This window comes from Culex quinquefasciatus, chromosome 3 (assembly GCF_015732765.1).
Source record: "Culex quinquefasciatus strain JHB chromosome 3, VPISU_Cqui_1.0_pri_paternal, whole genome shotgun sequence".
NCBI classification, from domain to species: Eukaryota; Metazoa; Arthropoda; class Insecta; order Diptera; family Culicidae; genus Culex; species Culex quinquefasciatus.
Window position 1 is genome coordinate 120688099 of NC_051863.1, and position 25316 is coordinate 120713414.

Genomic DNA, 25316 nt, shown 5'->3' on the forward strand with positions numbered 1-25316 from the left:
TCAGAGATTTGAGCTCTTCTTTCAGCACACTCACATCCATGTCATACAGACCTCGGAGGATCTGTTTCATGGGGCGTTTACCTGGATCGTCATGGCTGTAGTATTCGATCTTTGTGTTGTTCAGGAAATCCCGAACGTAGTTGTAATCCTTTCTGGTAGGTAGCAGAATTTTGAGTCCATCAGCACACAAGTGAATGGAAGCTCGTAAAGCACCAGATTTGATAAACCCGGTCAGCCACTTTCGCACCGAGTCCGATGACGATGTTTTCACAAAAATGGGTGGCAACTTTTCCCGTCGTTCAAATTCTTCCTTCTCGCTCACGTCCACAGGGAGGGTAGCGAACTGGTTTTCAGACAATTTTTGAGCGTTCTTGCTCAAACTGCCTGGCTTTGCAGGTAGCGCTTCGGCATTCTTTAGCTTCTTCAAATCTGCCGATCCTGCTGGTGAGGACCGGCTGATTTGGGAATTTGGCGTCCAGGGACTTAGACGCGCAATTTGATGACGTACTCAAAATTCATACAACTTCTGCAATTGTCCGTTACTCAACTGTAAACAAAGTAGAGCATGTCATTTGAAGGAAAAAAATGTACAATCATAAAACTATCATATATAGGCGCTCTCATGATTTTTAAAAGCCAAATTAACCCCTCTCTGTTTACAGCTGAGATGGCTAATCTGGAAACCTATTAAAATGGCAAGAGCTCACACCGGACCAAACCACCGCCGTCGGCAGTCCAGTCGATCTAGGAAAACTTTGAAGGTACATAGAACACAAATCTGACTCTTTTTCTTTGGAAAGCAACCAACGTTGTTTGCCGAGTGTCCGGTGTCCATTGAAAGGCAACTGCTTCCCCGGACTTCCTTGTTTGACTTGGGGTTTTCCTGTGTGATGCACTAGCAACTGCACTACTCTTCGAATAGACTGACGGGTGATATACGAGAAACCCTCTTTCAGCATTGAATAAACTTTTAACCGTCTGCGATGCGGGGCAAAAAAAATATTAAAGTTGTACGGTCATTGAAAATAAGTGCTACACGAGGGGGAGCAACATTACCACGAACCATCAATCAATTGGGCGGAATCAGCGTCGCAGCTGCAGCGAAATTGCCTAATGAAGCGTTATGGCCAGTCAGATTCCACCGGCGTCACAATATAGTGCCATGCTTCACTTTATGTGCACTATCGCAGCAGGTGATAGCCAGCTAATGTTGAGTGAAAAGCATATTTACATCATATTTCGATAAGGTGCAATGCATAAATGATAACGGACTATTCTGTGCGGGCCACGGTTCGAGCAGAGTTCAATAAATAAAACAAATCATCTGCATGCTGCAAGTGTGTTGGAAGCATCGGTAGAATAAAAAAAATCTTGATTTATTGATGAGCCGCAAACTAAAATGGTTGTGAATATTTTTGCAGCAGCTGCGCTTCAGTATTCATTTTAAGAAATAATGGGAGCCACTCTTCGTAAAAGTAATCCGACTACAAACAGCTCAAATATTGGTAATAAACGCTATGGAATTGTTTTAAGAAATCAAGCGCCTCCATCTATTCAAACTTTGTAAGAATAAATCCATGGAGGCGCTTGGTTTCTTAGAATGATTTCATAGCATTTATTACCAAGATTTGGACGTTTAGTAACTGGCATTAAATGAACATAAATTTAGTCCTGGCAATCTCAGCATTTTTGAAGAAACTAATTGCCGGGACCCGTGGTGTAGGGGTAAGCGTGGTTACCTCTCACCCAGTCGGTCTGGGTTCGATCCAACAAGGTCCCGGTGATATTTTTCGAGACGAGATTTGTCTGATTGCGCCTTCCGTCGGACGGGGAAGTAAATAATGGCCCCGGTCTAACCTAGAGGTTAGGTCGTTAGTTCAATCCAGGTGTAGGAGTCGTCTCCCTGGGTCCTGTCTCGGTGGGGTCGCTGGTAGGCAGTTGGACTAACAATCCAAGGGACGTCAATTAAAATCCTGAGGCGGATGGAAGCTAAGGTGTAAAAAGAGGTTTGCAATTGCCTCAACAATCAAACCTTCGAACACCTAGTTTCAGTAGGAATCTCGCAATCGAGAACGCTTAGGTAATGCTGTAGAGCGAATAATTTGATTTTGATTTTGAAGAAACGTCGGTCAACACCTCCGTGTACGCACGAGAGCAAGCAGCAGTCAAGTGCTCAGTGCTCTATAGTTTTTTCGAAATTTTCCGCCGTAGTCTACCGTGATTACCCGCGAGTTTGCTCCTGCAGCATGCCGAAGGCCGGCCGTGGCCGTGGCAGTTCGAGTGCGGCCTCGAAAAACCCGCGAAGTTCGTCTACCGGCCGTGTGCAAAAAGGTAAACAAGCCAACGCCGTGTCGACCGCCATCGCGCAGGAGCGTGAGCGCAGAAGGCATCGACAAAAGTTGCTACATCCCGGATATGTCCCAAGATCACCAGTGCGAACCCGTTCCGGTACTTCCGGTGCCACGACCAACACGTCGACATCCGCCAACATTCCCATCAGGAACGAGTTCCAGATGCTGAGCGACGACGAAGAAAACAACAACAACACCGACGGTAGCAGCACTACCGACGACGACGAATACGATGAACGTGCACGGAAGAAAGTGTTGACGTCAAAAACGAATAATTCTCCAAAGGAACGTAGACCACCTCCAATCTATGTTTTGGACACGTTGACGGACGATATTGACGAGTTGCTGGAAGGCCTCGGATATTGTCTGAAAATCGGTAAGTCGTCAGTGCAAGTCTACACATTTGACAGCAAGAACTTCGACCTGCGAACAAGACCTGCGGAAAACTAAGGCGTTGGACGGTTTTTGGGTAAACTGGCGGTTTTACTCAAAGAACCCGACGGACGCAGCGCAATGCCACCGTTGCCAGAAATTTGGCCACGGCTCGCGGAACTGCAACCTCCCGCCCCGCTGCGTGAAGTGCGGTGAAACACACCTCTCGGAGGCGTGCGCACTGCCGTGCAAGGCGGACTTGGGGGACAAGGCAGAGCAAACCAAGGCGCGCATCAAGTGCGCCAACTGTGGAGGTAACCATACCAGCAACTACCGTGGATGCAGCGCACGGAAAACCTACATCGAGGAGCAGGTAAAGAGGAAAAAGCAAGCAGCAGCGTCCCACCCTCCTCAGCGAAGTACGAGCGTAACCGTGCCGGCTGCTGGTCATCGTACAGTTCCAGCGGACACCTAGCGTTCCCTCCTGGATGGGGTCGATCGTTCGCCAGCGTGGTCGCTGCCGGTAGCGGCAATGCGGCCCAGCAAGAAGTCACCGGGGAAGATCTCTTTACCCTGCCGGAGTTCTTTGCTCTCGCGGGGGAGATGATGACGCGGTTCCGGACCTGCCGTAACAAAGCGGAGCAATTCCTGGCCCTTGGGGAGCTGATGATCAAGCACATCTATAATTGATTAAATTTTGCTGTGATCTAGTTGTAAGCTTTTCTATTCCTATCCCCTATCATTAGCAATTGCGTAAGTTTTTGAAAACTTTTTCTTACTCTTGTTTGTGCATTTAATTAACAGTAATAATTGCTCTAAACCGAATTAAGACGTAACACACAGCTGAAATGAACACAAAAACTCTGTTAGGTTCATAATATGTACAAATTGTAATTTGATTATTCACAAATAAAACCGAATTGAAAATTGAGAAACGTCGGTGGTGTACTGGTAAGCGTGATTGCCTCTCAATACAGTTGGCCTGGATTCGATCCCGGATGGTCCCGTTGGCTTTTTCGAGATGACATTTGCTTGATTAGGCCTTCCGTCGAATGGGGAAGTAAATGTCGGTCTCGACCTAAATGTCAAGTCTAGGGTATTTTAACCTGGGTGCTGAATAGTGGTTCGCAAAACGGCCTCAGTTTGAAATGTCAAAGTGGAACCAATTTACTGTTCGACTAAAGTAGAAAGTATTGAAATCAATCATTAAAAATTGTTTTTTTTTGCAAAAATGAAAAATGTGTGGCTTTTGAGGACATGGAGCTGAATTTAAGAAATCTTAAGAAAGATGAAGGCGAGATCGTCTTTTTATAATTAATAGAATAAATAGAATAGAAGGTGTTTATGGAGTCGATGCGGTTGTATCCATCCAGAAGTCTTTATTGTTTGATTCCGTTTGAAAACCTACAGGTTTAGTGAAAATCTTCTCAGTTTGTTGGATCAGCTTCGCTAGAATTAGCGATGTTTGTTCGCTGGACTAGGAAAAGCTGCAGGATTCCAAAATCAGCCAGGGAATTTATCTGCGACATCGCAGAATGAAACTCTCGCCCCAGTTTTTCATCACCCGTAAAAGAAAAACCTCTTCTAACCGCTCGAAACTTGAAAAAACACAGCAGAAAATGTCAAAATCTAGACAAAATTAAACCCATACCACTGATTATAAAACAGCTCATTTACCAGTAAGAAAAAAGTCATACTTTTGCTTGAACAGCCTCCTACTTTGTAGATATAAACAAAGTGGGATCATTCGAAAATCACGTTACGCATTCTCTCTATTCATCACCCAGATTTTAACCAGTAGAGCTGACGATTATTTTTCACAATTTTTCAATATTTTTACCACTATTTCATAACTCTTTGTATAAAACGATGAAATCTGAAATCTGAAAAGTTCTGACTATTTGTTTCATCAATTATTTGCTTTTGTGCAGAAAAATAGCTACTTGAAAAAAACGTGTTTTTTTTGCCAGTTATGGACCCTCTTTTCTTATAGTGGATCATAATCCGATTGTGGATTCGGATCCACTATAGGAAAACTGTTATTTTTATATCAAATTAACCGATATTTGATGTTTTGATGCATTGTGTGATAGATTTAAAGAATAAAAGTAGGCATTTGCTAACTTTTCATTGTAAACAAAAAAAAAAATATTAATAGATATGGCTTAAAACAACATAAAAACCTAACAGACTTTTCAACACATATATTTTCGAAAAAGATCAAAGAAAACGGATCAAAACCACTGTTAACATAATAATTATTAAAAAAGTAATTTTGATGCAATATATTTTCCATATTTATTACTTAAATAGTTAACCAAACAAAACAATAATTTTTTTTTACAGTTGCTGATAAAACCTCGCATGTTTATTTGACACATTCCGCCGTGACGTTGCAACGCTTTAACTTTTCTATTTTCAATATTTCGGCTGTAACTCAAAAAATACATTGAAAAGGTACAGATGTTATTACAGATTCGGAAAGTACATTAAATTTCCTATAAGAAACAATATTGAAACATTATTTTAAGCGAATATTCTATTTTTGAGAGGGGGATATGTAGCGTGACGTTGCAACGCGTGACTTTTTCTCAATCCGGACCCAATTCATGTTTCGCCACTAACTCTGCTTTGTTAAACGGCAAATTTGGAGTTCTTCTTCCATTTTTAGTGTAAAATTGGCCAACAAATCGAATGCAATCATTAGTTTTTCGAAAAATTAAACTGCATTCGATTTTTAAAGACCACTTACATTTCATGACGTTGCAACGCTCTGTTTTTGAAAACAGGGTTGCAAAAACGTTGCAACGTCGACCCGAGCAGGGGTAAATAACACGGGAATACCAAATTTTGGTATTACTTGAGCAAATAACAGCGACCAAAATGTGCCCTTGGTTGCCCAGTAATAGATGGTAAAATACCATGAAATCATACCAAAATCTTGTATGTGTAAGGGCACAACAATACCAAACCATGTTATTCCAAAATAATATTTCAAAATAAAACCATTTCAATACCAAATTGAGGTCTTCTGGATTTTTTGACTTTGCTTGTATACCAAAACTTGGTATTGCCATGGTTTTAATTTTAGGTATTCCCGCGCCCTTGGAAATCATTTTTTGGTATTCCTGTGGTCTTCTACATACATGATTTTGGTATGATTTCATGGTATTTTACCATCCATTACTGGGCAACCAAGAGCACATTTTGGTCGCTGATATTTGCACAAGTAATACCACAATTTGGTATTGTCATACCATTTTTAGTGCAGCAGTTGCAGTTAGTGAAAAAACGGAAATGATCCATATGCAACAGCCAAATCTACTCACCTGATGATTCCATGTTGTTCTTAGTGATATTCTTCACCACACCGAATGCATTTGTCATTGATGAACGGCCTGTGCATGAAGTTCTTGAAGATTCTGAAAAATAACAAGATTGAAAAATAAGTGTTATTAAAATAAAACTGGATTGAAATTCACCAAAATTCAATAATCTTTCGATTGACTCGTTTTTCAAAGTATTTGGTTTTTTTTTCAAGTCATTTTAGCGCAAAATTTATTATCTTGTCCAAATTGGTAAAAAAAATCCCATAGTTTTAGAGAAAATTGATGAAACCTTTCAATACCAAAATAATACCAAAATGTGCCATCCTGACTTCCACAATTTCAAGTCATTTCTGTAGGGGGTATATCAAAAATGTTTAAAATCAAGTTTGAAGTTTCCGGTTTTCAATGAAAGCATTCGCTTTGAGACATCATTTTAGTGCAAAATTAATTATTTTGTCAAAATTTTCCCATAGGTTCAGAGAAATTTGATAAAACACTTTAATACCAAAATAATACCAAAATGTTCCATCCTGACTTAGAAAATTTTCAACAATTTCAAGTAATTTCTTTAGGTGGTATATCAAAAATGTTTAAAATCAAGTTTGAAATTTCCGGTTTTCAATGAAAGCATTCACTTTGAGACATCATTTTAGCGCAAAATTAATTATTTTGTCAAAATTGGTCAAAATTTTCCCATAGTTTCAGAGAAATTTGATAAAACACTTTAATACCAAAATAATACCAAAATGTGCCATCCTGACTTAGAAAATTTTCCACAATTTCAAGTCATTTCTTTAGGGGGTATATCAAAAATGTTTAAAATCAAGTTTGAAATTTCCGGTTTTCAATTAAAGCATTTGCTTTGAGACATAATTTTAGCGCAAAATTAATTATTTTGTCAAAATTGGTCAAAATTTTCCCATAGTTTCAGAGGAATTTGATAAAATACAGTAATACCAAAAGAATACCAAAATGTGGTGTTCGACCATTGACAAATTCTGCAATTTTGCAATATCAAAACAATACCTTAAATTAGTATGATACCACATTTTGCTCTTGCATAATCCTCAAGACAAATTTTAAAGGGTCCAGGAATACCAAAATTTGGTATTGATACCAGAGAAAGGTATTATTACGCAATTCCCTTGTTATTTACCCATGCTCGGGTCACGAAATTTTAGTTTCAAAATAAATCATAGTTTTTGTTACTTTGAACAACTGGAGGTTAAGATTTTATCATAAGACATTAATAGACAGTACAAGGACATGTGAATTGCTTGGCCCGCCCATGTTAGACCCCCCCCCCCCCTCCCCCTATACCGCTTTCACAGTAGCAGTACGATTTACGAAGTTTTTCAAAGCGTTTTCATTTTTTTTGTATTATTCCATTATCACGAAGGACACACCGCCCCCCCCCCCTCTCCCCTCCTCTATCTATGTAATGGGACGTCCATGCATTACGTAATGGCGTAATATCAAGGTGGGGTCGAGGATTTATACAAAAAAATGTATCGGTAATATATTACCAGGGGCTGGAGGGGCCTAAAAATATAAACGTATTGTTACGTAATGCAAGAACGCTCCCTTAACATTTTAATGGTTTTGGGCAATTAACAAAACACGTGGAAGTTTAAGAAGGGAGGTAAGGAGCTTCAAGTTTATAGGAGGGCTGAAATTTATAAATAAAGGGCCCATAACGTTTGTTGATGGCCCCTAAGGAGTGATTTGCAAACAACGTAACTTATTTTGTTGACTTTTGTGCTTTTTGATTTAAATTTGAGGAAATAATAAAACTCTTTACCTGCGCAACATAACATTTTTAATTGTGAACAACAAAACGTTGCATACAACTTATTTAAGTAAGGGTTCGTCCAACAACAGAGTGACAAAAGTTTGTGAAAAAAAACAATCGAATCACGTGATTTATATTGTTTAATGAATTTCACTGTAATTTGACTTACATAAGGGTGTGGGATAAAAAAAATCATTGCGTTGTATTAGAATGAACCCTCACGTAAATCAGTTTATCATAAAGGGGCCATCCAGTAACCACGTGATTACTTTTTGAAAGATTTAGAATTTTTCCCCTTGTGAACATCGGTCTATTTGATTTGTTCAACAAGTTTCATAAAATACTTTTTTCGAGTTGCATCAAACTTAAATGACGGAATTTGTGAATGACCCATGTACAATTCTTCTGTAAATATGCTCGGAAATATTATATAACAAATATATAATATTTAGTACCCTTTTATCTTCAACAACCAACTACGCATACACCTTTTTTGCCATGTGACCAATATGACTTAAAATTTCGTGACATTGCAACGCAAACTTAAACCTGTTGTAACTTTGGATCTAGACAACCAATTTAGTCGCTCTAGGTTGCATTTGAAAGCTCTTTCCTAGTACAAAGAGCATCCGAAATATCAAAATGATTGAATGTTTAGTTTTCTGTTGGCATAAACAACTGTCCCTTTTTCGTTACGTTGCAACGCAATCGGTCGGTATAATGGTAAACTTACACTAGTTTGAAAAAATACTTTACTTAAGATAAACTGCAAATCCATGACATTTCCGTTTAGTACATTCAAAAACCTACAAAATGCAATCAAAAGAATATTTTTTGGATTTTATTTCGCTGAAAACCAGGAGTTTTTAGAAAAATGTTTTAAAACGGTGATTTTATCACGAATTGATGCATAACTTAACCAACCTGTACATAATGATGTTCAAATGATAAATTAATGAAAACCATGATTTTTGAAGCTTCAAGTAGTCTAGAATCAAGGAAAAATATCCAAATAGCTCATACACGCTTTTCAAAATTTCATCCTTAGGTGTACATTGCCGGAGAATGTGTCATTTATTTTTTTATTGATTTATTATTATAAAATATCATTTCAAACTTCAATTATGTTGCTTCAGTTAAGTACAATAAACTGACTAATTATAAATTCTTACAGTTTTAGCAACTTCTGTACTTTTAACATGAACAAAGCTATATTTATACTCATGATTGAAAAAATATACAATTAGGTTGATTAAAACAAGCATTTATTGTATGTTTGAGAAAAAAAACTTTTGTTCAAATACACAGTTTTTTTTCATTTTTGTAGGTTAAATTATCAGGGATCCACTTTTGGAAAAGTTAGGATTATCGTTATCCTGTATTGGACATCCTACCCTACGTTTGACTTGATAAGATTCCACCGATATGCTGACCACGAAAATACAACTTTTATTTCATATCATAGCCATTTATCACTCAATATCAAAGTTTCAATGCAGAGACAAAGAATTTCTCATAAATTAAAATGGTTCATCCCTCAATTGCCATTCCGTAATGTGCCCTGCTGCGAAACTGCATCCCTTTCATAGATAACTACTGCACAAAACTGCCCTGCAACTACTGTTCCCCTACATCTGTTCCACTCCCCCGCATCTTGACCTACCTCTTGATGGCATTGAAAATTCCTCGTGAAAGCGCTCCGTCCGCCGGCAGTGACCCCGTAAATCATCGATCCGGGTCCGATGGCCTGGAGTAGAAACAGAAACTTCAGGACCTGTTTCCAGGCATCCCGTTGCCGGGCGACGTCCTGAACGCTGTTGCTGAACTTTCGCCGGCCAAAACGGCGAACCAGCTCGGCCACCCGACGGACCACGGCCATACGACGGCTTGCCCCGTCCGCCTCCACCCGATTTGACGGTGCCGGCCAAGTGGCGCCCAAATCGCTCTCAAAGTACAGCTTTAGCGAGAGCGCTTGAAGGGGACGCAAAAGCTGCTCCTCGATTGCTCCGGCTTCGCCACCGGCGGGAATGCTGCTGGTGGCCTGTATCGGTCGGTATAAGCTCCGGTATGCCTTCGGGACAGAACCTGGAATTGGAAGGGAACGGGAGAATACAAAGTTGAAAAGTCAGGGTGCTTTACATGGATTTGCGTTTGGTGAGTTGTCTGCTTGAAACTTGGTCATTATGAATCATGTACTAAACGACATTTTAATCCGTTCCCTAAAACTTTATTTTAAATTCAGTGTCATAAAGTTTTTGGGAGCATATAAATATTGTTGCGTTTGTGGTGAGAGTTGAAATTTTGAAGACCCATTAATATAATGGTACAGAACAATGAGTGACAAGTTGGAATGCAATGTTGAACAAAGCTGCTCTAATGTTTGATCATTCGAAAGAATTGTTTTTCAATTGTACCTTAGGAAAAAGTTTCAAGCAAATCAAAGCTGGGTCGGGGCAACTGCTGGGTGAGTTGGTGACCCACATAAAAATGTTCCTTCAATGACAAATTATGACACATCTAAGTAAATATTTTCAAAATACTCTAGTTGCCCCACACACCAGAACCACCAATCGGTTTCATTTTGTGGTTGTGGTTGAGACTAAGTCCCATAGTTGGGTTCACTGGAATTCTCCACTTTTAGTTCAAGGGTGGGATTGATTCGCGTGGAGTGCAGAACAATTACGTGCCAAATTGGGGGAAAAAAAGTATGCACTCGAGATTTGAAGGTGCTTCACCAAATTTGAACTTTTTTTCGATGCTTCTACAACTTCAACCCAGCAACAAGACAAACTTCTATTGACCTTACACCCACTTTAGCGTGTGCAGTGCAGTTTATGATCCTCGGAGGACCTCATCCTTTGTTTTTATTTTCACTGTTGTAGTCATATTTCACGATAAGTGCAGAGGGCAAAAGTGCGGGCACCAAGGCGGGAGCACATAAAATACCTGCACTTTCTATAGAGTAATGGTTACCGGCAATGCAATGGAAATTTCGCTCAGGAACGAGAGCATTAGTTGCGTAATCGCAAAACAGTCCCACATGCTTGTCATCAGTGGGATGGACAAAACTGCTAAAATTGTAAGTTGGACATACTTGCGGTTACCAAAATGCAGTTTTCATCACGGTACTGAAAATATATCTTGAAACAAAAAATTGTGTTTGCCTTCACGCTAACGCCATCTCAGTGGAGCCATGCAGCCGAAACTACCGGACAACGTTTGCAATTTTGCAAGTACAAACAGCATAATACATTTAATTAATTTGAGAGTCATGTTTGTACAAGTGTATATCATCTGCTAACAAGGGTTTAACTTATAACAAGTTTTAATGTGATCTACCAAACTAGTACACACCATCATCTCTAAATAGTGTTAATGAGTTTTTCGAATTGCACAGTAAAAAGTGTACCGACATAAAATGTTATAATCGAAATTTTGCTAATTTATCCCATTTTGACTCCATTTATGTGGAAAACGTAAAATTATGCAAACTTAATTTAATTTCGTGCTTAAATCATACTTTTTAAGACATAATTGGGGTAACACTGTAGATGTAGGCTTTCATTTGTTTGTTAATTTATACTAACGCTCCAAGACATGCTGTGAATGCTGTGCCGGCTATGGCACAACTTCAAAGGAATGGTCACGCAAATCCGAGGGATATTAGTCAGACCATGCCTCCAGTTATTTTGATGCAGTATCAAATGCCAATGGGTGGTTGACTTCTGGTGAAAACATGATTGAAGTGTAGATATGAGGCACATAACGCAAATAAAAGTTTAATATGAAATTGTATAATGTCAACATGTACGAAATGAGGAAAACATCAAACGTGTTCGCGAAATGCATTTTTGGCATTTGGGATAGTCGGGACTGAATTTGTCATTGAAGAAGGGAATATTTCTAGTAAAACAGTGTAAACCTTTCGGCAGTCGCACTAGTGTACTTTGTGCTCCGTTTGTAAGGAAGGCCGCGGCTTCCAAAAGGGGCGGACCTTTAAGTGTTCTATTGAAAATCAAAAAATCAAAATCAAATTATTCGCTCTACAGCATTGCCTTGGCGTTCTCGATTACGAGATTCCTACTCGAAACTAGGTGTTCGAAGGCTTGATTGTTGAGGCAATTGCAAACCTCTTTTTACATCTTAGCTTCCATCCATTACGGGATTCGAACTGACGACCTTTGGATTGTGAGTCCAACTGCCTACCAGCGACTCCACCGAGACAGGACCCAGGGAGACGACCCCAAGTAACATTTTGTTCCAGGAGTTCTACGAGAGCTCTTCAAGATAGCTACAGCATAGCAGTTTGGACCGCGGTAGGATAAAATTCTCTTCAAAACTTCTTCAGGGGTATGGAAGAGCCTTTGAAGAGAGTTTTATCCTACCGCGGTCCAAACTGCTATGCTGTAGCTATTTTGAAGAGCTCTTGTAGAACTCCTGGAAAAAATGTTACTTGGGTGCAAACCTCTTTTCACACCTTAGCTTCCATCCGCCTCGGGATTTGAACTGACGACCCTTGGATTGTTAGTCCAACTGCCTACCAGCGACTCCACCGAGACAGGACCCAGGGAGACGACTCCTACACCTGGACTGAGCTAACGACCTAACCTTTGTAGGCAATTTGTAGGTTATTCCGGGGCCAACATTTACTTCCCGTCCGACGGAAGGCGTGATCAGACAAATCTCGTCTCAAAATTTGCCAGTGTTCTAATAACTTGATTCATTATTCATACCATCTGATTGGGTAGTCAGATCTTCATAATACAGGGCACTTATGTGCTTATAACATTTGATAGGGTTGTCAGATCTTCAATCTTTTGAACTCGCTGAAAAGATCTTTTAATTACCTATCCAACGACATCCAGACAACGTTTTCATCAAAATATCTGAGATCCGACCTCTAAAAAGTGCATAAATAACACTTAAGTGCGTATAACGTCAGATCTTCAATCTTTTGAACTCGTTGGAAAGGTCTTTCGACTACCTTTCTAACATAAACATGACGGTATTTCTTACAAAAACCGGCCTTTTAACAATCTTCTGCACTTTTGTTAGAAATGTTTTTAACATAACTTTTGAAGTACTTAACTAAACTTTATAACTTTCAATAGCGAGAAGGATCGAATGAGACCAAAACGGTCCAAATCGGTTCAGCCAGTGCGCGGGATAATCCAGTGCGTTTTTTTATCAGCATCAGCGATGGGATAATCATCATCAATAGAAAATCATTGAATGTTCATCAAGAGAAAAAATCCGAATGGAGCAGTCTCTCCTCTCTCACGCACGAAAGATCGGTAAAAAGAATTAAAAAAAATCATCATCTTGATTATTCGGCGGAACACCTCTTTCACTTCTACACTTGCAAGTGTAACGTTACACGTCGGAAATTGGCCTGTAACATTTTGAAGATGGGCAATGTGTGTAAACAAAGTGAAAAAAATAATTTTGAGTGGTACTGACAAGGAAATTCACAAAAAATCATCAGCAGATTGATTTTCTGGGAGAATTTCGGGAGCGATTTTCTTTTGCGTGATTTGCCTCCTCTCTCTTTTGCGGGCGAAAAAAGTTCGCAAGCGAAATTGATTTTTTCGCGATTATTCCATCCCTGATCAGCATCCGACCACACACACAGACATGTGTTCAGAATTTGATTCTGAGTCGATATGTATACATGAAGGTGGATCTAGGAGGTCAAAATAAGTATTTTGTTTTTCGAGTGATTGCAAAAGCTTTAAAAGTAGTTGTACCAGCCTAATGAACTTATGAACCTATGTAATAATTTCAAATACTTTTGCCTTCCTCACTGAGGTAAGGCTATAATCCTGCTCTAAAATTGAACTTTTTATTAAAAGCTCGAAAACCCACCTTGATGTATACATATCGACTCATAATCGAAAACTGAACAAATGTCTGTGTGTATGTGTGTGTGTATGTGTGTGGGTATGTGTGTGGGTATGTGTGTGTGTATGTGTGTGTGTATGTGACCAATAATGTCACTCAGTTTTCTCAGCACTGGCTGAACCGATTTTGACCAAACCAGTCGCATTCGACTTGGTTTAGGGTCCCATACAGTGCTATTGAATTGTTTGAAGTTTCGATAAGTAGTTCAAAAGTTATGTATAAAAATGTGTTTTCGCATTTTTTTGGATGTTGAATAAATGGCAGTAAACTGAACCAAACATCATCATGTTATACATCGTTAGTTAGGTAATTGAAAGACCTTTCCAACGAGTCCACAACATTGAAGATCTGGCAACCCTGTCTCGAGTTATAACCACTTAAGTAATATTTATGTACTTTTTTGTAGCCGGATCTCATTTAAATGTATGTAAACAATGTCCGGATCCATCATCCGACCAATCGTTGGTTAGGTAATCAAAAGACCTTTCCAACGAATCTACAACATTGAAGATCTGGCAACCCTGTCTCGAGTTATAACCACTTAAGTGATATTTATGTACTTTTTTTTAGCCGGATCTCACTTAAATGTATGTAAACAATGTCCGGATATATCATCCGACCCATCGTTGGTTAGCTTATTAAAAGACCTTTCCAACGAGTCCAAAACATTGAAGATCTGGCAACCCTGTCTCGAGTTCTGACCACTTAAGTGATATTTATGTACTTTTTTTGTAGCCGGATCTTACTTAAATGTATGTAAACAATGTCCGGATCCATCATCCGACCCATCGTTGGTTAGGTAATCGAAAGACCTTTCCAACGAGTCCACAACATTGAAGATCTGGCAACCCTGCCTCGAGTTCTGACCACTTATGAGCCCTTGAGTGATATGTGTGTTTTTTTTGGATCAAATTTGTGTCCAAATCCATCATATTACATATCACCCATTGTTGGAAAAGAGTGAGGAAGGCACCAACCACATAGGTGGATTAAGTTAGTTTTTATTTATTTTTTAAATTTGGCTGTTGCAATTTTTTTTCAAAGTTTATGTCGTCAGTCAAAAATTAATTCGAAGATTTGTGAAATTTCGGTGTACAGTCAGCCATAAAAATATTTTTTTTTTCGTTTAAACTTAGATTTTTCAAAAACTAATTGACTCACTCATTGAAATGTGCCCCCTAGCCCGGGTCAAAAAATTAAAGTTGCTCAATTGTTCCCCAGACCATCCCCTAGGACCTCATGGTATGCAAAAGTCGTCATTTGTTAACGGCTGACTTGTACAAAGCAATTTACCTAAATGCTCCAGTTTTACGGGTTAATTCCCATTTAAACTTGTTCCTGCTCAAGGCAAGCCAGTTTTCAACCAAATGGGCTGAAATTTTGGCTCTTTCGGGCAATCTCATACAATTTTTGATTTGAGCAACTTTATTTTTTTTTTACCCGGGCTAGTGACACCCCCCCCCCCCCTCAACCACCCTCGACTTCGACCAGAGGCAAGGGACATAAACTTTGAATAATATTTGCAACGGCCTTAATGGTTAAAACATACATAAAGTGCAACTAATGTATGCCCAAATCATGTTGAAACATGTCAAACCAGAACTAAAGTACTATTCATTTCATTAAAAATAAAACAGAAACTATTGTCAGTTTGCTAAACAGCTAGTGTACAGTTAGGTATATTGCATATTCCTCATCAACGCAGAAAAATAAATTGCATTCAACTTTGGCCCAGGCTGAGGCCCACAAGGCTTGTCCCGCCGATTTTTCTCGCACAACAGCTGATGTTGTGAGTTTGTGGTTCCACCACATAATTATGTCCATTTCAAAAGCCAACTATAGGAGCGAGTGGAACAATAGGACCGCCAGATTGCGTCACTTGATATTTTGTCTTCCTCTATGTATGTTGAAAATCCTTTTTGAAATGTTTAATATAATGGTACATATTTCTATCATAAACAACAATTTAATAAAACTGAATCGGACGGAATTACCAACCACTTTAAGAAGTTAACACTAAAACGCTCGGGTAGTCATTTAACCATTTTTTGCCTTCTTCCGTGAGGTAAGGCTATAAACCTGCTCTAAAAAAATAACTGTTTACAGAAAACTCGCAGACCCACCTGCATGTATAAATATCGACTCAGAATCGAAAACTGAACAGTAAAACAGTTGGTTTATCCATACATTTTGATGATTTTTACCTGGGTGATGAATAGAGAGAATGCGTAACGTGATTTTCGAATGATCTCACTTTGTTTACATCTACAAAGTAGGAGGCTGTTCAAGCACAGGCATGACTTTTTTCTTACTGGTAAATTAGCTATTTTATAATCAGTAGTATGTGTTTTATTTTGTCTAGTACTTTGACATTTTTTGCTGGAAAATTGTCGCGTTTCGATCGGTTAGAAGAGATTGTTTTTTTTACGGGTGACGAAGAACTGCGGCGAGAGTGTCATTCTGCGATGTCGCAGATAAATTCCCTGGCTGATTTTGGAATCCTGCAGCTCTTCCTGGTCCAGCAAAAAAACATCGCTAATTCTAGCAAAGCTGATCCAACAAGCAGAGACGATTTTTGCTAAACCAGGTTTTCAAAAGGAATCGAACAAAAAAGACAGCTTTTGGTGGATACAACCGCATGGACTCCATAAAAAAACATCCATTCGTGATTATAAAAAAAATACGATCTCGCCTTCAACTTTCTTAAGATTTCTTGACTTCAACTCCAGGTTCTCAAAATCCACACATTAAAAACATAAAACACACATAAAAACAATTTTTAATGATCGATAACAATACTCTCTTCTATTGGTGAACAGTAAATTGGTTCCACTTTGACAGTTCAAAATTGAGGCCGTTTTGCGAACCACTATTCAGCACCCAGATTTTTACCATAAACATTTCAAGCGATGGGGTTCCCGTGGTCGGAATGAGCTCAAATTTGGAATTTAGACCACCCTGCTGTGAACTGTATTTAAAAAAATCAAGAATAATTAAAGAATAAAAAGCTAAGCACAAGACACCCTTCTCTCACCTACAGAAGATTTATACATTTTGACAACGTCTGGTACGGCCGCTAGGCCTGTGGTTTAGATATCAGACCGTCTGTCAATTCCACGTTTACGTATAGGTAGATAGGTTTAACGGGGCAAAATGCTAAAATTTATTGTTTGGGCCTCTGATTTCACCTTCAATTTTTTTTGAAACCGGGGAGCCACTAATTTGCATTGTGCAAATTTTGATTGCCAACAAAAACAGCAACTCCATGGTGAAATGCTTCCATGAATATTCCCGGTTGCCTATCACTATCATGTAGGATGCCAATTTTACTTCATGAGCGGTTTCATGTATAGCTCTAGAAAAACAGCAGCATCCCGGGCAACGTAATCTGTAACATGCATGTTTCTACCGTCCCATTATCATTTATGCTCCATTGAAGGCAAACTCTGTACGCACAAAATTGTGCATGGTGGTGTTGTGTAGTTACTTGCTCACAACTAGCAGTTTCTACAGCTCCTCAAGTTAAAACAGCCAATTAAAGCTCTTATTTACTGTTTCTATCACACATTATGATACTTTAATGTGTTTTGCCTTTCTTACAGAAGAAAGGTTTGAGGTTTGCTTTTGGAAAAATGCTTTTCTCAGAAATCTTTAAAAAAAATCAAAAATCGTGCACGGCGGGGAATAGTATCAAAAAAAAACTATTACTAATTTGAAGGTTTTGATGCGCTCTTTCGATTGAATTTTGGCCCGAAATCCGGAACTCATAGCCTGATTTTTTAGTGCTCAGGCAGGGCTTGCGAAATTTCGACTTTTTTGTGACAGCTGACAGAGCACTCCAATCGTCTTCACAACGACAACCTGATTTCTACATTCTGCTTTCCAGAGTCTCGGCCCGAAACTTCAAACACGAACAAAAGCAGCGAACCGAAGATTGGCAATGACGTTTTGGAATTTTGACAGTTTGGAACGCATGAATTACCCCATTATCGGTTTCCCGCATGGGTGATGTGGAAATTGTTGCACATGGTTGAAGTTGGGAATTTTGCAACTTATTTTAATTTATGCTAAATCTCGAAATTTAAACACGAATCTACAGCGAATCGATGTGAAAACTAAAGATGCACTAAAGGCACGATGATTTGATGTGCATTATTTATCAGAATCGCGATAAAAGTGGTTTAAATTGAAAATAGTAATAAAACAAATTCTGGTCTAAAATTTAACGAAATTTGTCTGTTTTGTAATACTTAATGTTATTACACAATGGTTATAGAATTTTTTTTACAAAAAAGTAAAGTTTTCGATTCGTCCACAAACAATCTCATGTTTGTAAACAAACGACGCCATATTGCCAATGTTGTTCGGTAGCTCATATCAGGCCATCGCCGGGGCCCTGCATTCTACCGAGATTCCGATCTATTCTCCAATGATAGCAATCATATGATTTCTGTCACCGCGCAGCATACACTAGGAAGAGAGAGAGACAAAAACGAGAGAAAGAGCACGTTGTCTCGTTCGGGCGGCTGCTTGATTGGTGCTCATTTTTCGTTCGTTTCGTCTTCGGGTTTACGTTCACCGACCGTCGCCAAGCAATGACGGTCATGATAGGCGTTGTGTGTCAGCGATCAAATATCGTTTTGGGAAATGATCGCTGACAGAAAACTCTATTGAATATCGAGCAGTCCCGTTCAGTGATCGATCCCTTTTCAAGCATTGATCATTGGAACCAGTAAATGTGGTCAAAGCCATTTTTAGAGGTATTTTTTGGACAATTTTACAGATAACACTATCAAATTAAAAGAATTCAGTTTCAAACAAAAACCCATTCGAAAACATGCGCCATAAACTGCTTGGGCCCAAAATTTTAAGCTTTTACAAAATGTATTTCCAGAGATATAGCCGCATTACTGTTTTTCGTCTTATTTTCACCCTATTTTTTCCCATTATTTTTTTTGTTTTATGCAGAATCATATACTGAACATCAAATTCGAAGTCCCGGCTCGTTCTCGCTCGAAATGTTGCAAAGTCGAAGCATAAACGCCAGCACATTTACGCTTGCACGTTTTACGCTGCGCGTGAAAGTGTTCTTTCTGGCTTCTCATAATAGATCAATAGTGCAATATCGACACATATTTTTTGAGTTAATCATAGACTAACATGAAAGACTGAGTACCCTTTTTTTCTAATCATGTCAATCCAATAAGTATTTCTTTATTAAATATAATTATCTTGCGAGGTTTAGTCTAAAAACATTCGAAGCTTTATGTCAAATTCACACATATTTCTGAAAAATTAATTGCACCAATATATTTTTCGGAGTTTCATCATTTTTTAAGAAAGGCTCTATTTCCAGGGTTTTTTTTTAAAGGACCAATAAACTATTGTCTTTCATATGTTTATAGGACCTAATAAAAAAACTCTAGATTTCCCCTCTGGTGATATTCAATCGGGGTTTCAGTATTAAGATGGGAGGGCCTTTATTAATTTGATTTGGTTAACCGCGGTAGATTTTCTTGAAATAATTCGAACTGTCAAAAATCCACCAAAGCATCTACCGGTGGATACTTTTCTACCACAGATTTTTGTGCGATCAATGTGGTAGATGCTTTGGTGGATTTTTGACAGTTCGAATTATTTCAAGAAAATCCATCGCGGTTAACCAAATCAAATTAACAAAAGCCCTGGGATCTTCCTCACTTATTCTTCTTCTGTAACCAATGCTGTTAATCGTTGAATCAACGTCATCGATGTCGATGATCGTTGATTTAAACGTAATCGTAATCGCAGCCATCGTTGATTTAATCGTCAACGTCAACGGACTCGTTGATTTAAACGGCGTTGATCAACGCGTTGATTATCGATAATCAACGAGTTGATCAACGGCGTTCTTTTATAGTTTTGTAGAGTTTTATGAGGAAAGAACGATTTTTTCATAAATGTTTTGATTGGGAAACATTCTCAAATTGATGTGGGCTTGGTTGTTCGGGTATCCGGGTGTACCAAGAGGACCGAAGTGACCGGATTTTAAACGTAATTTAAGCCCTAGCTAATTGCTGGTCACTTCCATCTCCACTTTGGTTCCCAAGTCCAACCAGGATTTTCTTATGTAAATGACACCGAGAACGGACAATTGGGAACCGAGATATGGTCGGATTTTCACCGGAATTATTGTTCCGGCGGGTTCAGTAAGAGTCTCGCGTGGCTAAATATCGACACAATTTGTTTTTCTATGATACAATACTGAATTGACCACATGACCCATGTTCCAGAACCCAGATTAAGATTGGCCAAGATGTCAAACTTCGTGACAAACCGGAGTAGCCTACTGTGTGTGATCAATGAGTTTCGATCGAATCCCAAGAGATAAATCTTTCACGTGGTGTCGAAAACCAATCACAGTAGGTCATAAAAATTTTGTTCACATCAATTTGAGAATGTTTCCCAATCAAAACATTTATAAAAAAATCGTTCTTTCCTCATAAAACTCTACAAAACTATAAAAGAACGCCGTTGATCAACTCGTTGATTATCGATAATCAACGCGTTGATCAACGCCGTTTAAATCAACGAGTCCGTTGACGTTGACGATTAAATCAACGATGGCTGCGATTACGATTACGTTTAAATCAACGATCATCGACATCGATGATATAAACGCCGTTGATTTCAACGATTAACAGCATTGTCTGTAACGTCATAATTCGAATTCCCGGACGCTTCGAAACCCGGACACCTCATCTTGTTTTATCAATTATTTAAATATAAGTTCGCATTAAAAATGTCAAAAATGTGTTATTTGATTAATTCTAACATCAACTTTCATTTCAAGTTAGTTTGAACGCTGTAGTTAATGTCAAAACAATAAAATAAAATTATAAGATTTTCAAAAATTCCAAACATTTCACGTGAAATATATCATGGTGGTGGTTAGCGGCTTAGGCTGCCGATCCCTAAGTTGCTATGGGGCGCGGGTTCGATTCCCGCCTTATCCTGCTGGTCTTCTATCGGATGGGGAAGTAAAACGTCGGTTCATTTGCGTAAAAGAGGTTTTGGGTGACTCACAACACATAACCTTTAGACGCCTAGAAATGAGTAGAAACTTGCAACAGAGCCCACAAAAGACCCGGGGATCGTTAAAGTGGATTGCTTTGCTTTGCTATAGAGCAATTCCACCTCAAATCAGGAATTTTTCTGAAACTTTTGTACCCGACCCTCTCCGATTTCAATGAAACTTTGTAGACATGTTATCCTAGGCCTATAAAAGCCATTTTGTGCATATGCAGCAAATAGTACTCGAGAATAACATTTGAGAAGGGCGTAAGGTATTTAAATATTTTTGTATTCTGTAATTTAAAAATTACTGTATCTCGAAGCCGTTGCGTCGTATCAAAAAGTGGTCAAAGACAAACTTGTAGGAAATTGGACGGGCTTTCTGAAAAAAATACATTGAAACAAAAATACACGCCACATCTATGAGATTTTTTGATTTTTAAGTCTAAAACTTAAATTTGAAGGTGATGTCACGATTTTTTTTCGTTCAAAATTTTTGAGGAAATAACCTAAAATGTTACCAAAAGACTGACAAAAAATGCAGGATGGTATGTCTCTCCTAAAAAAATACAAAAATCATTTATAAAAACTGTTTTTTTGAAAAGTGGTCTAAACGTCAAAGTTTTTAAAAACCGGTAGTGGGAATCGATTCTCCAGACAATTTTACATAAAAGTCTCCGTATTGACCATCGTCCTATGTCTAATCCTTGGGAAGATACAGTGGTTTTAAAAATAAAAATGTTGAAAAAACGGGATTTTTGGTGGTTTTTGACAATTTCTATATGACAGACTTGGTTTTTCAGTCTCGTAAATATTTTTAACGGAAAGCTCGTCCAATTTCCCATAAGTTTGCCTTTGACAGCATTTCATGTAAGGGCTTACAGATATAAGCTTAATTACATTCCTTATAACTGAAAATAGAATGTTTTTTTCAGTGTGGTAGAAACCAGGATAGTAAATTTGATTACGTAAATATAAAAACGATATAAATCAAAAAGCTGTCAAAGGCAAATTTATGAGAAATTGGACGAGCTTTCCGGTAAAAATAGTTACGAGACTGAAAAACCAAGTCTGTCATATAGAAAATGCCAAAAACCACCTAAAATCCCGTTCTTTCAACATTTTTATTTTTAAAACCGCTGTATCTTCCCAAGGATTGGACATAGGACAATGGTCAATGTGGAGACTTTTATGTAAAATTATCTGGGGAATCGATTCCCTCTACCGGTTTTTAAAAATTTTGACGTTTAGACCACTTTTCAAAAAAAAAACAGTTTTAGTAAATGATTTTTGTATTTTTTTAGGAGAGACATACCATCCTGCATTTTTCGTCAGTCTTTTGGTAACATCTTAGGGTATTTCCTCAAAAATGTTGAGCGAAAAAAAAACGTGACATCACCTTCAAATTTAACTTTTAAAATTAAAAATGGAAAAATGACATAAAAGTGGCGTGTATTTTTGTTTCAGTGTATTATACCTTACGCCCTTCTCAAATGTTATTCTCGAGTACTATTGGCTCCATATACACAAAAATGACTTATATAGGCCTAGGATAACATGTCTACAAAGTTTCATTGAAATCGGAGAGGGTCGGGTACAAATGTACCAGAAAAAAATCCTGATTTGAGCTGGAATTGCTCTATATCATAGGCGTCCGAAGCACCGGGAAGGAAAAGCAGAAATGTAGGTATGGTTTTTATTTCCTTAAATTCTAGCAAATTTTTATGTAAAATACCGATTGTTTTGATGTTAACAGCTTATTTGAGACCTAAAGAATGTCATTCAATAACATTTCAGTCCAAATTTGTGCGATTCATTAGCAAAAACGAGTGTCCGGATTTCGAATCAGCTTTTATCAGTATCCGGGATTCGAAGCACAACAAGTCATTTTAATTTTCAAATTCTGATGAAAAATTGTTAGAAAAGACATATTTTGCATGCATTCTCTTTTAACTGACTGTTAATACTAAATCCTGATGATATTTCTTCATTTCCAACTTATTAGATGATTTTTTGTCAGCTATAACAAAAATGATATGCTACTAAGTGTCCGGGTTTCGAATCATGACGTTATTTAGTATGGATGAGATTATGTGTAACATTTCTTTTCAAGTCCAATTACGAAACTCATACATTATGGGAATGCCAATGCACAGTGGGCGAAATGGAACCCAAAATCGGACTTAATTGAACGCGGCTGGTTCCCAGGTATGAATAATACTGTTTCTAATGTAAAAAAATCCGGGGAATCGATTGGTGATGGTTTCATCCACCGCACGAAACGGCAAAGGGTACATTTTGCCCCAATTCCCCATTTTAAAACATTTTTTCTTGAAAATCGGTCTATATTTAGAGCGGAGGCTTTATGCGGCCTTCCAAAATGCACTTAACTTATGTGAAAATGTCCCAGGAATCCAGTAAAAATAACCACTTGCACCGCAAAAATCATCTAGGGTCCATTTAACCCCAATTCCGCTATAGAGCAATTCTCTACCAAAACCGGAAATGGATTTTATTTGTATTTTTTGATTTGGCTCAAACTTTGTGGGGGCCTTCCCTATGACCAAAGAAGCCATTTTGCATCATTAGTTTGTCCATATAAATTTCCATACGAATTTGGCAGCTGTTCATACAAAAATGGTACGTAAATATTCGAAAATATGTAACTTTTGAAGGAATTTTTTGATCAATTTGGTGTCTTCGGCAAAGTTGTAGGTATTGTTAAGGACTATTTAGAAAAAAATTGGTACACGGAAAAAAAAATTTCCCGATTTTTTTATTAACTTTTTTTTCACAAATACTCAAATTCCCAAAATACGTATTTTTTGATTTTCGAGATTTTTTGATATGTTTTAGGGGACAAAAATCCGCAACTTTTGAGCTATAGAGAAACATGGTCAAAAAATCTGCCGCCGAGTTATGATTTTTGAAAAACTGGTGATTTTGGAAAAAATCGAAATTTCATACATAAAATTTTTTGACCTAATTTTTATGCAAAATTGAATTTGCAATCGAAAATTACTTTACAGATTTTTTGATAAAGGGCCCCGTTTTCAAGATATAGCCATCGAAAGTTTGATTTCAGCGAAATATTTGCAGTTTTTCGATTTTTAAAAATAGTGACCATGAGTGACCATCTCTAAAAATATTTTTTTTGAAAAGTTCAGAAAATTTGCTATAAAATTGTCTAAGAGACATCGAAGATTGGACCTCTGGTTGTTGAGATACAGCGGCTTAAAGAAAAAGAAACACGAAAATTGAAGTTTTCTAAGTCTCACCCAAACAGCCCACGATTTTCTAATGACGATATCTCAGCAACTAATGGTTCAATTTTCAATGTTAATACATGAAACATTCGTGAAATTTTCCGATCTTTTCGAAAAAAATATTTTGAAAAAAATTAAATCAAGACTAACATTTCTAATGGGCATAATATTCAATGTTTGGCCCTTTTAAAATGTTAGTCTTGATTTAATTTTTTTCAAAATATTTTTTTCGAAAAGATCGGAAAATTTCACGAATGTTTCATGTATTAACATTGAAAATTGAACCATTAGTTGCTGAGATATCGTCATTAGAAAATCGTGGGCTGTTTGGGTGAGACTTAGAAAACTTCAATTTTCGTGTTTCTTTTTCTTTAAGCCGCTGTATCTCAACAACCAGAGGTCCAATCTTCGATGTCTCTTAGACAATTTTATAGCAAATTTTCTGAACTTTTCAAAAAAAATATTTTTAGAGATGGTCACTCATGGTCACTATTTTTAAAAATCGAAAAACTGCAAATATTTCGCTGAAATCAAACTTTCGATGGCTATATCTTGAAAACGGGGCCCTTTATCAAAAATCTGTAAAGTAATTTTCGATTGCAAATTCAATTTTGCATAAAAAATTAGGTCAAAAATTTTATGTATGAAATTTCGATTTTTCCAAAATCACCAGTTTTCAAAAATCATAACTCGGCGGCAGATTTTGACCATGTTTCTCTATAGCTCAAAAGTTGCGGATTTTGTCCCTAAAACATATCAAAAATCTCAAAATCAAAAATACGTATTTTGGGAATTTGAGTTTTGTGAAAAGAGTTAATAAAAAATCGGGAAATTTTTTTCCGTGTACCTATTTTTTCTAAATAGTCCTTAACAATACCTACAACTTTGCCGAAGACACCAAATTGATCAAAAATTCCTTCAAAAGTTACAGATTTTCGAATATTTACGTACCATTTTTGTATGAACAGCTGCCAAATTTGTATGGAAATTTATATGGACAAACTAATGATGCAAAATGGCTTCTTTGGTCATAGAGAAGGCCCCCAGAAAGTTTGAGCCAAATAAAAAAATACAAAAAATAAAAATGGTCGAAATCGGCCGGTTTTGTAGAGAATTGCTCTATAAAAGCATTTTTGGCCGTTTTCAAATGTTAGGTCAGATTTTAAAAATCTGAAAATATTTTTATCGTAAAGATCAGACAATTTTACATAAGAATGACGATTTGCACTTGAAAGTTTGACACATTTATGTT

At 37.7% G+C, this 25316-nt stretch overlaps 1 protein-coding gene across 1 annotated transcript in view; it reads right to left on the minus strand.

Annotated features, from left to right (window-relative positions):
* Positions 1–25316, minus strand: part of LOC6044900 — a 93491-nt gene that overhangs the window by 65991 nt on the left and 2184 nt on the right. The window contains 1 exon segment of the mRNA XM_038260416.1: positions 9508–9929. Coding sequence (XP_038116344.1) covers positions 9508–9929 — 422 coding nt within the window.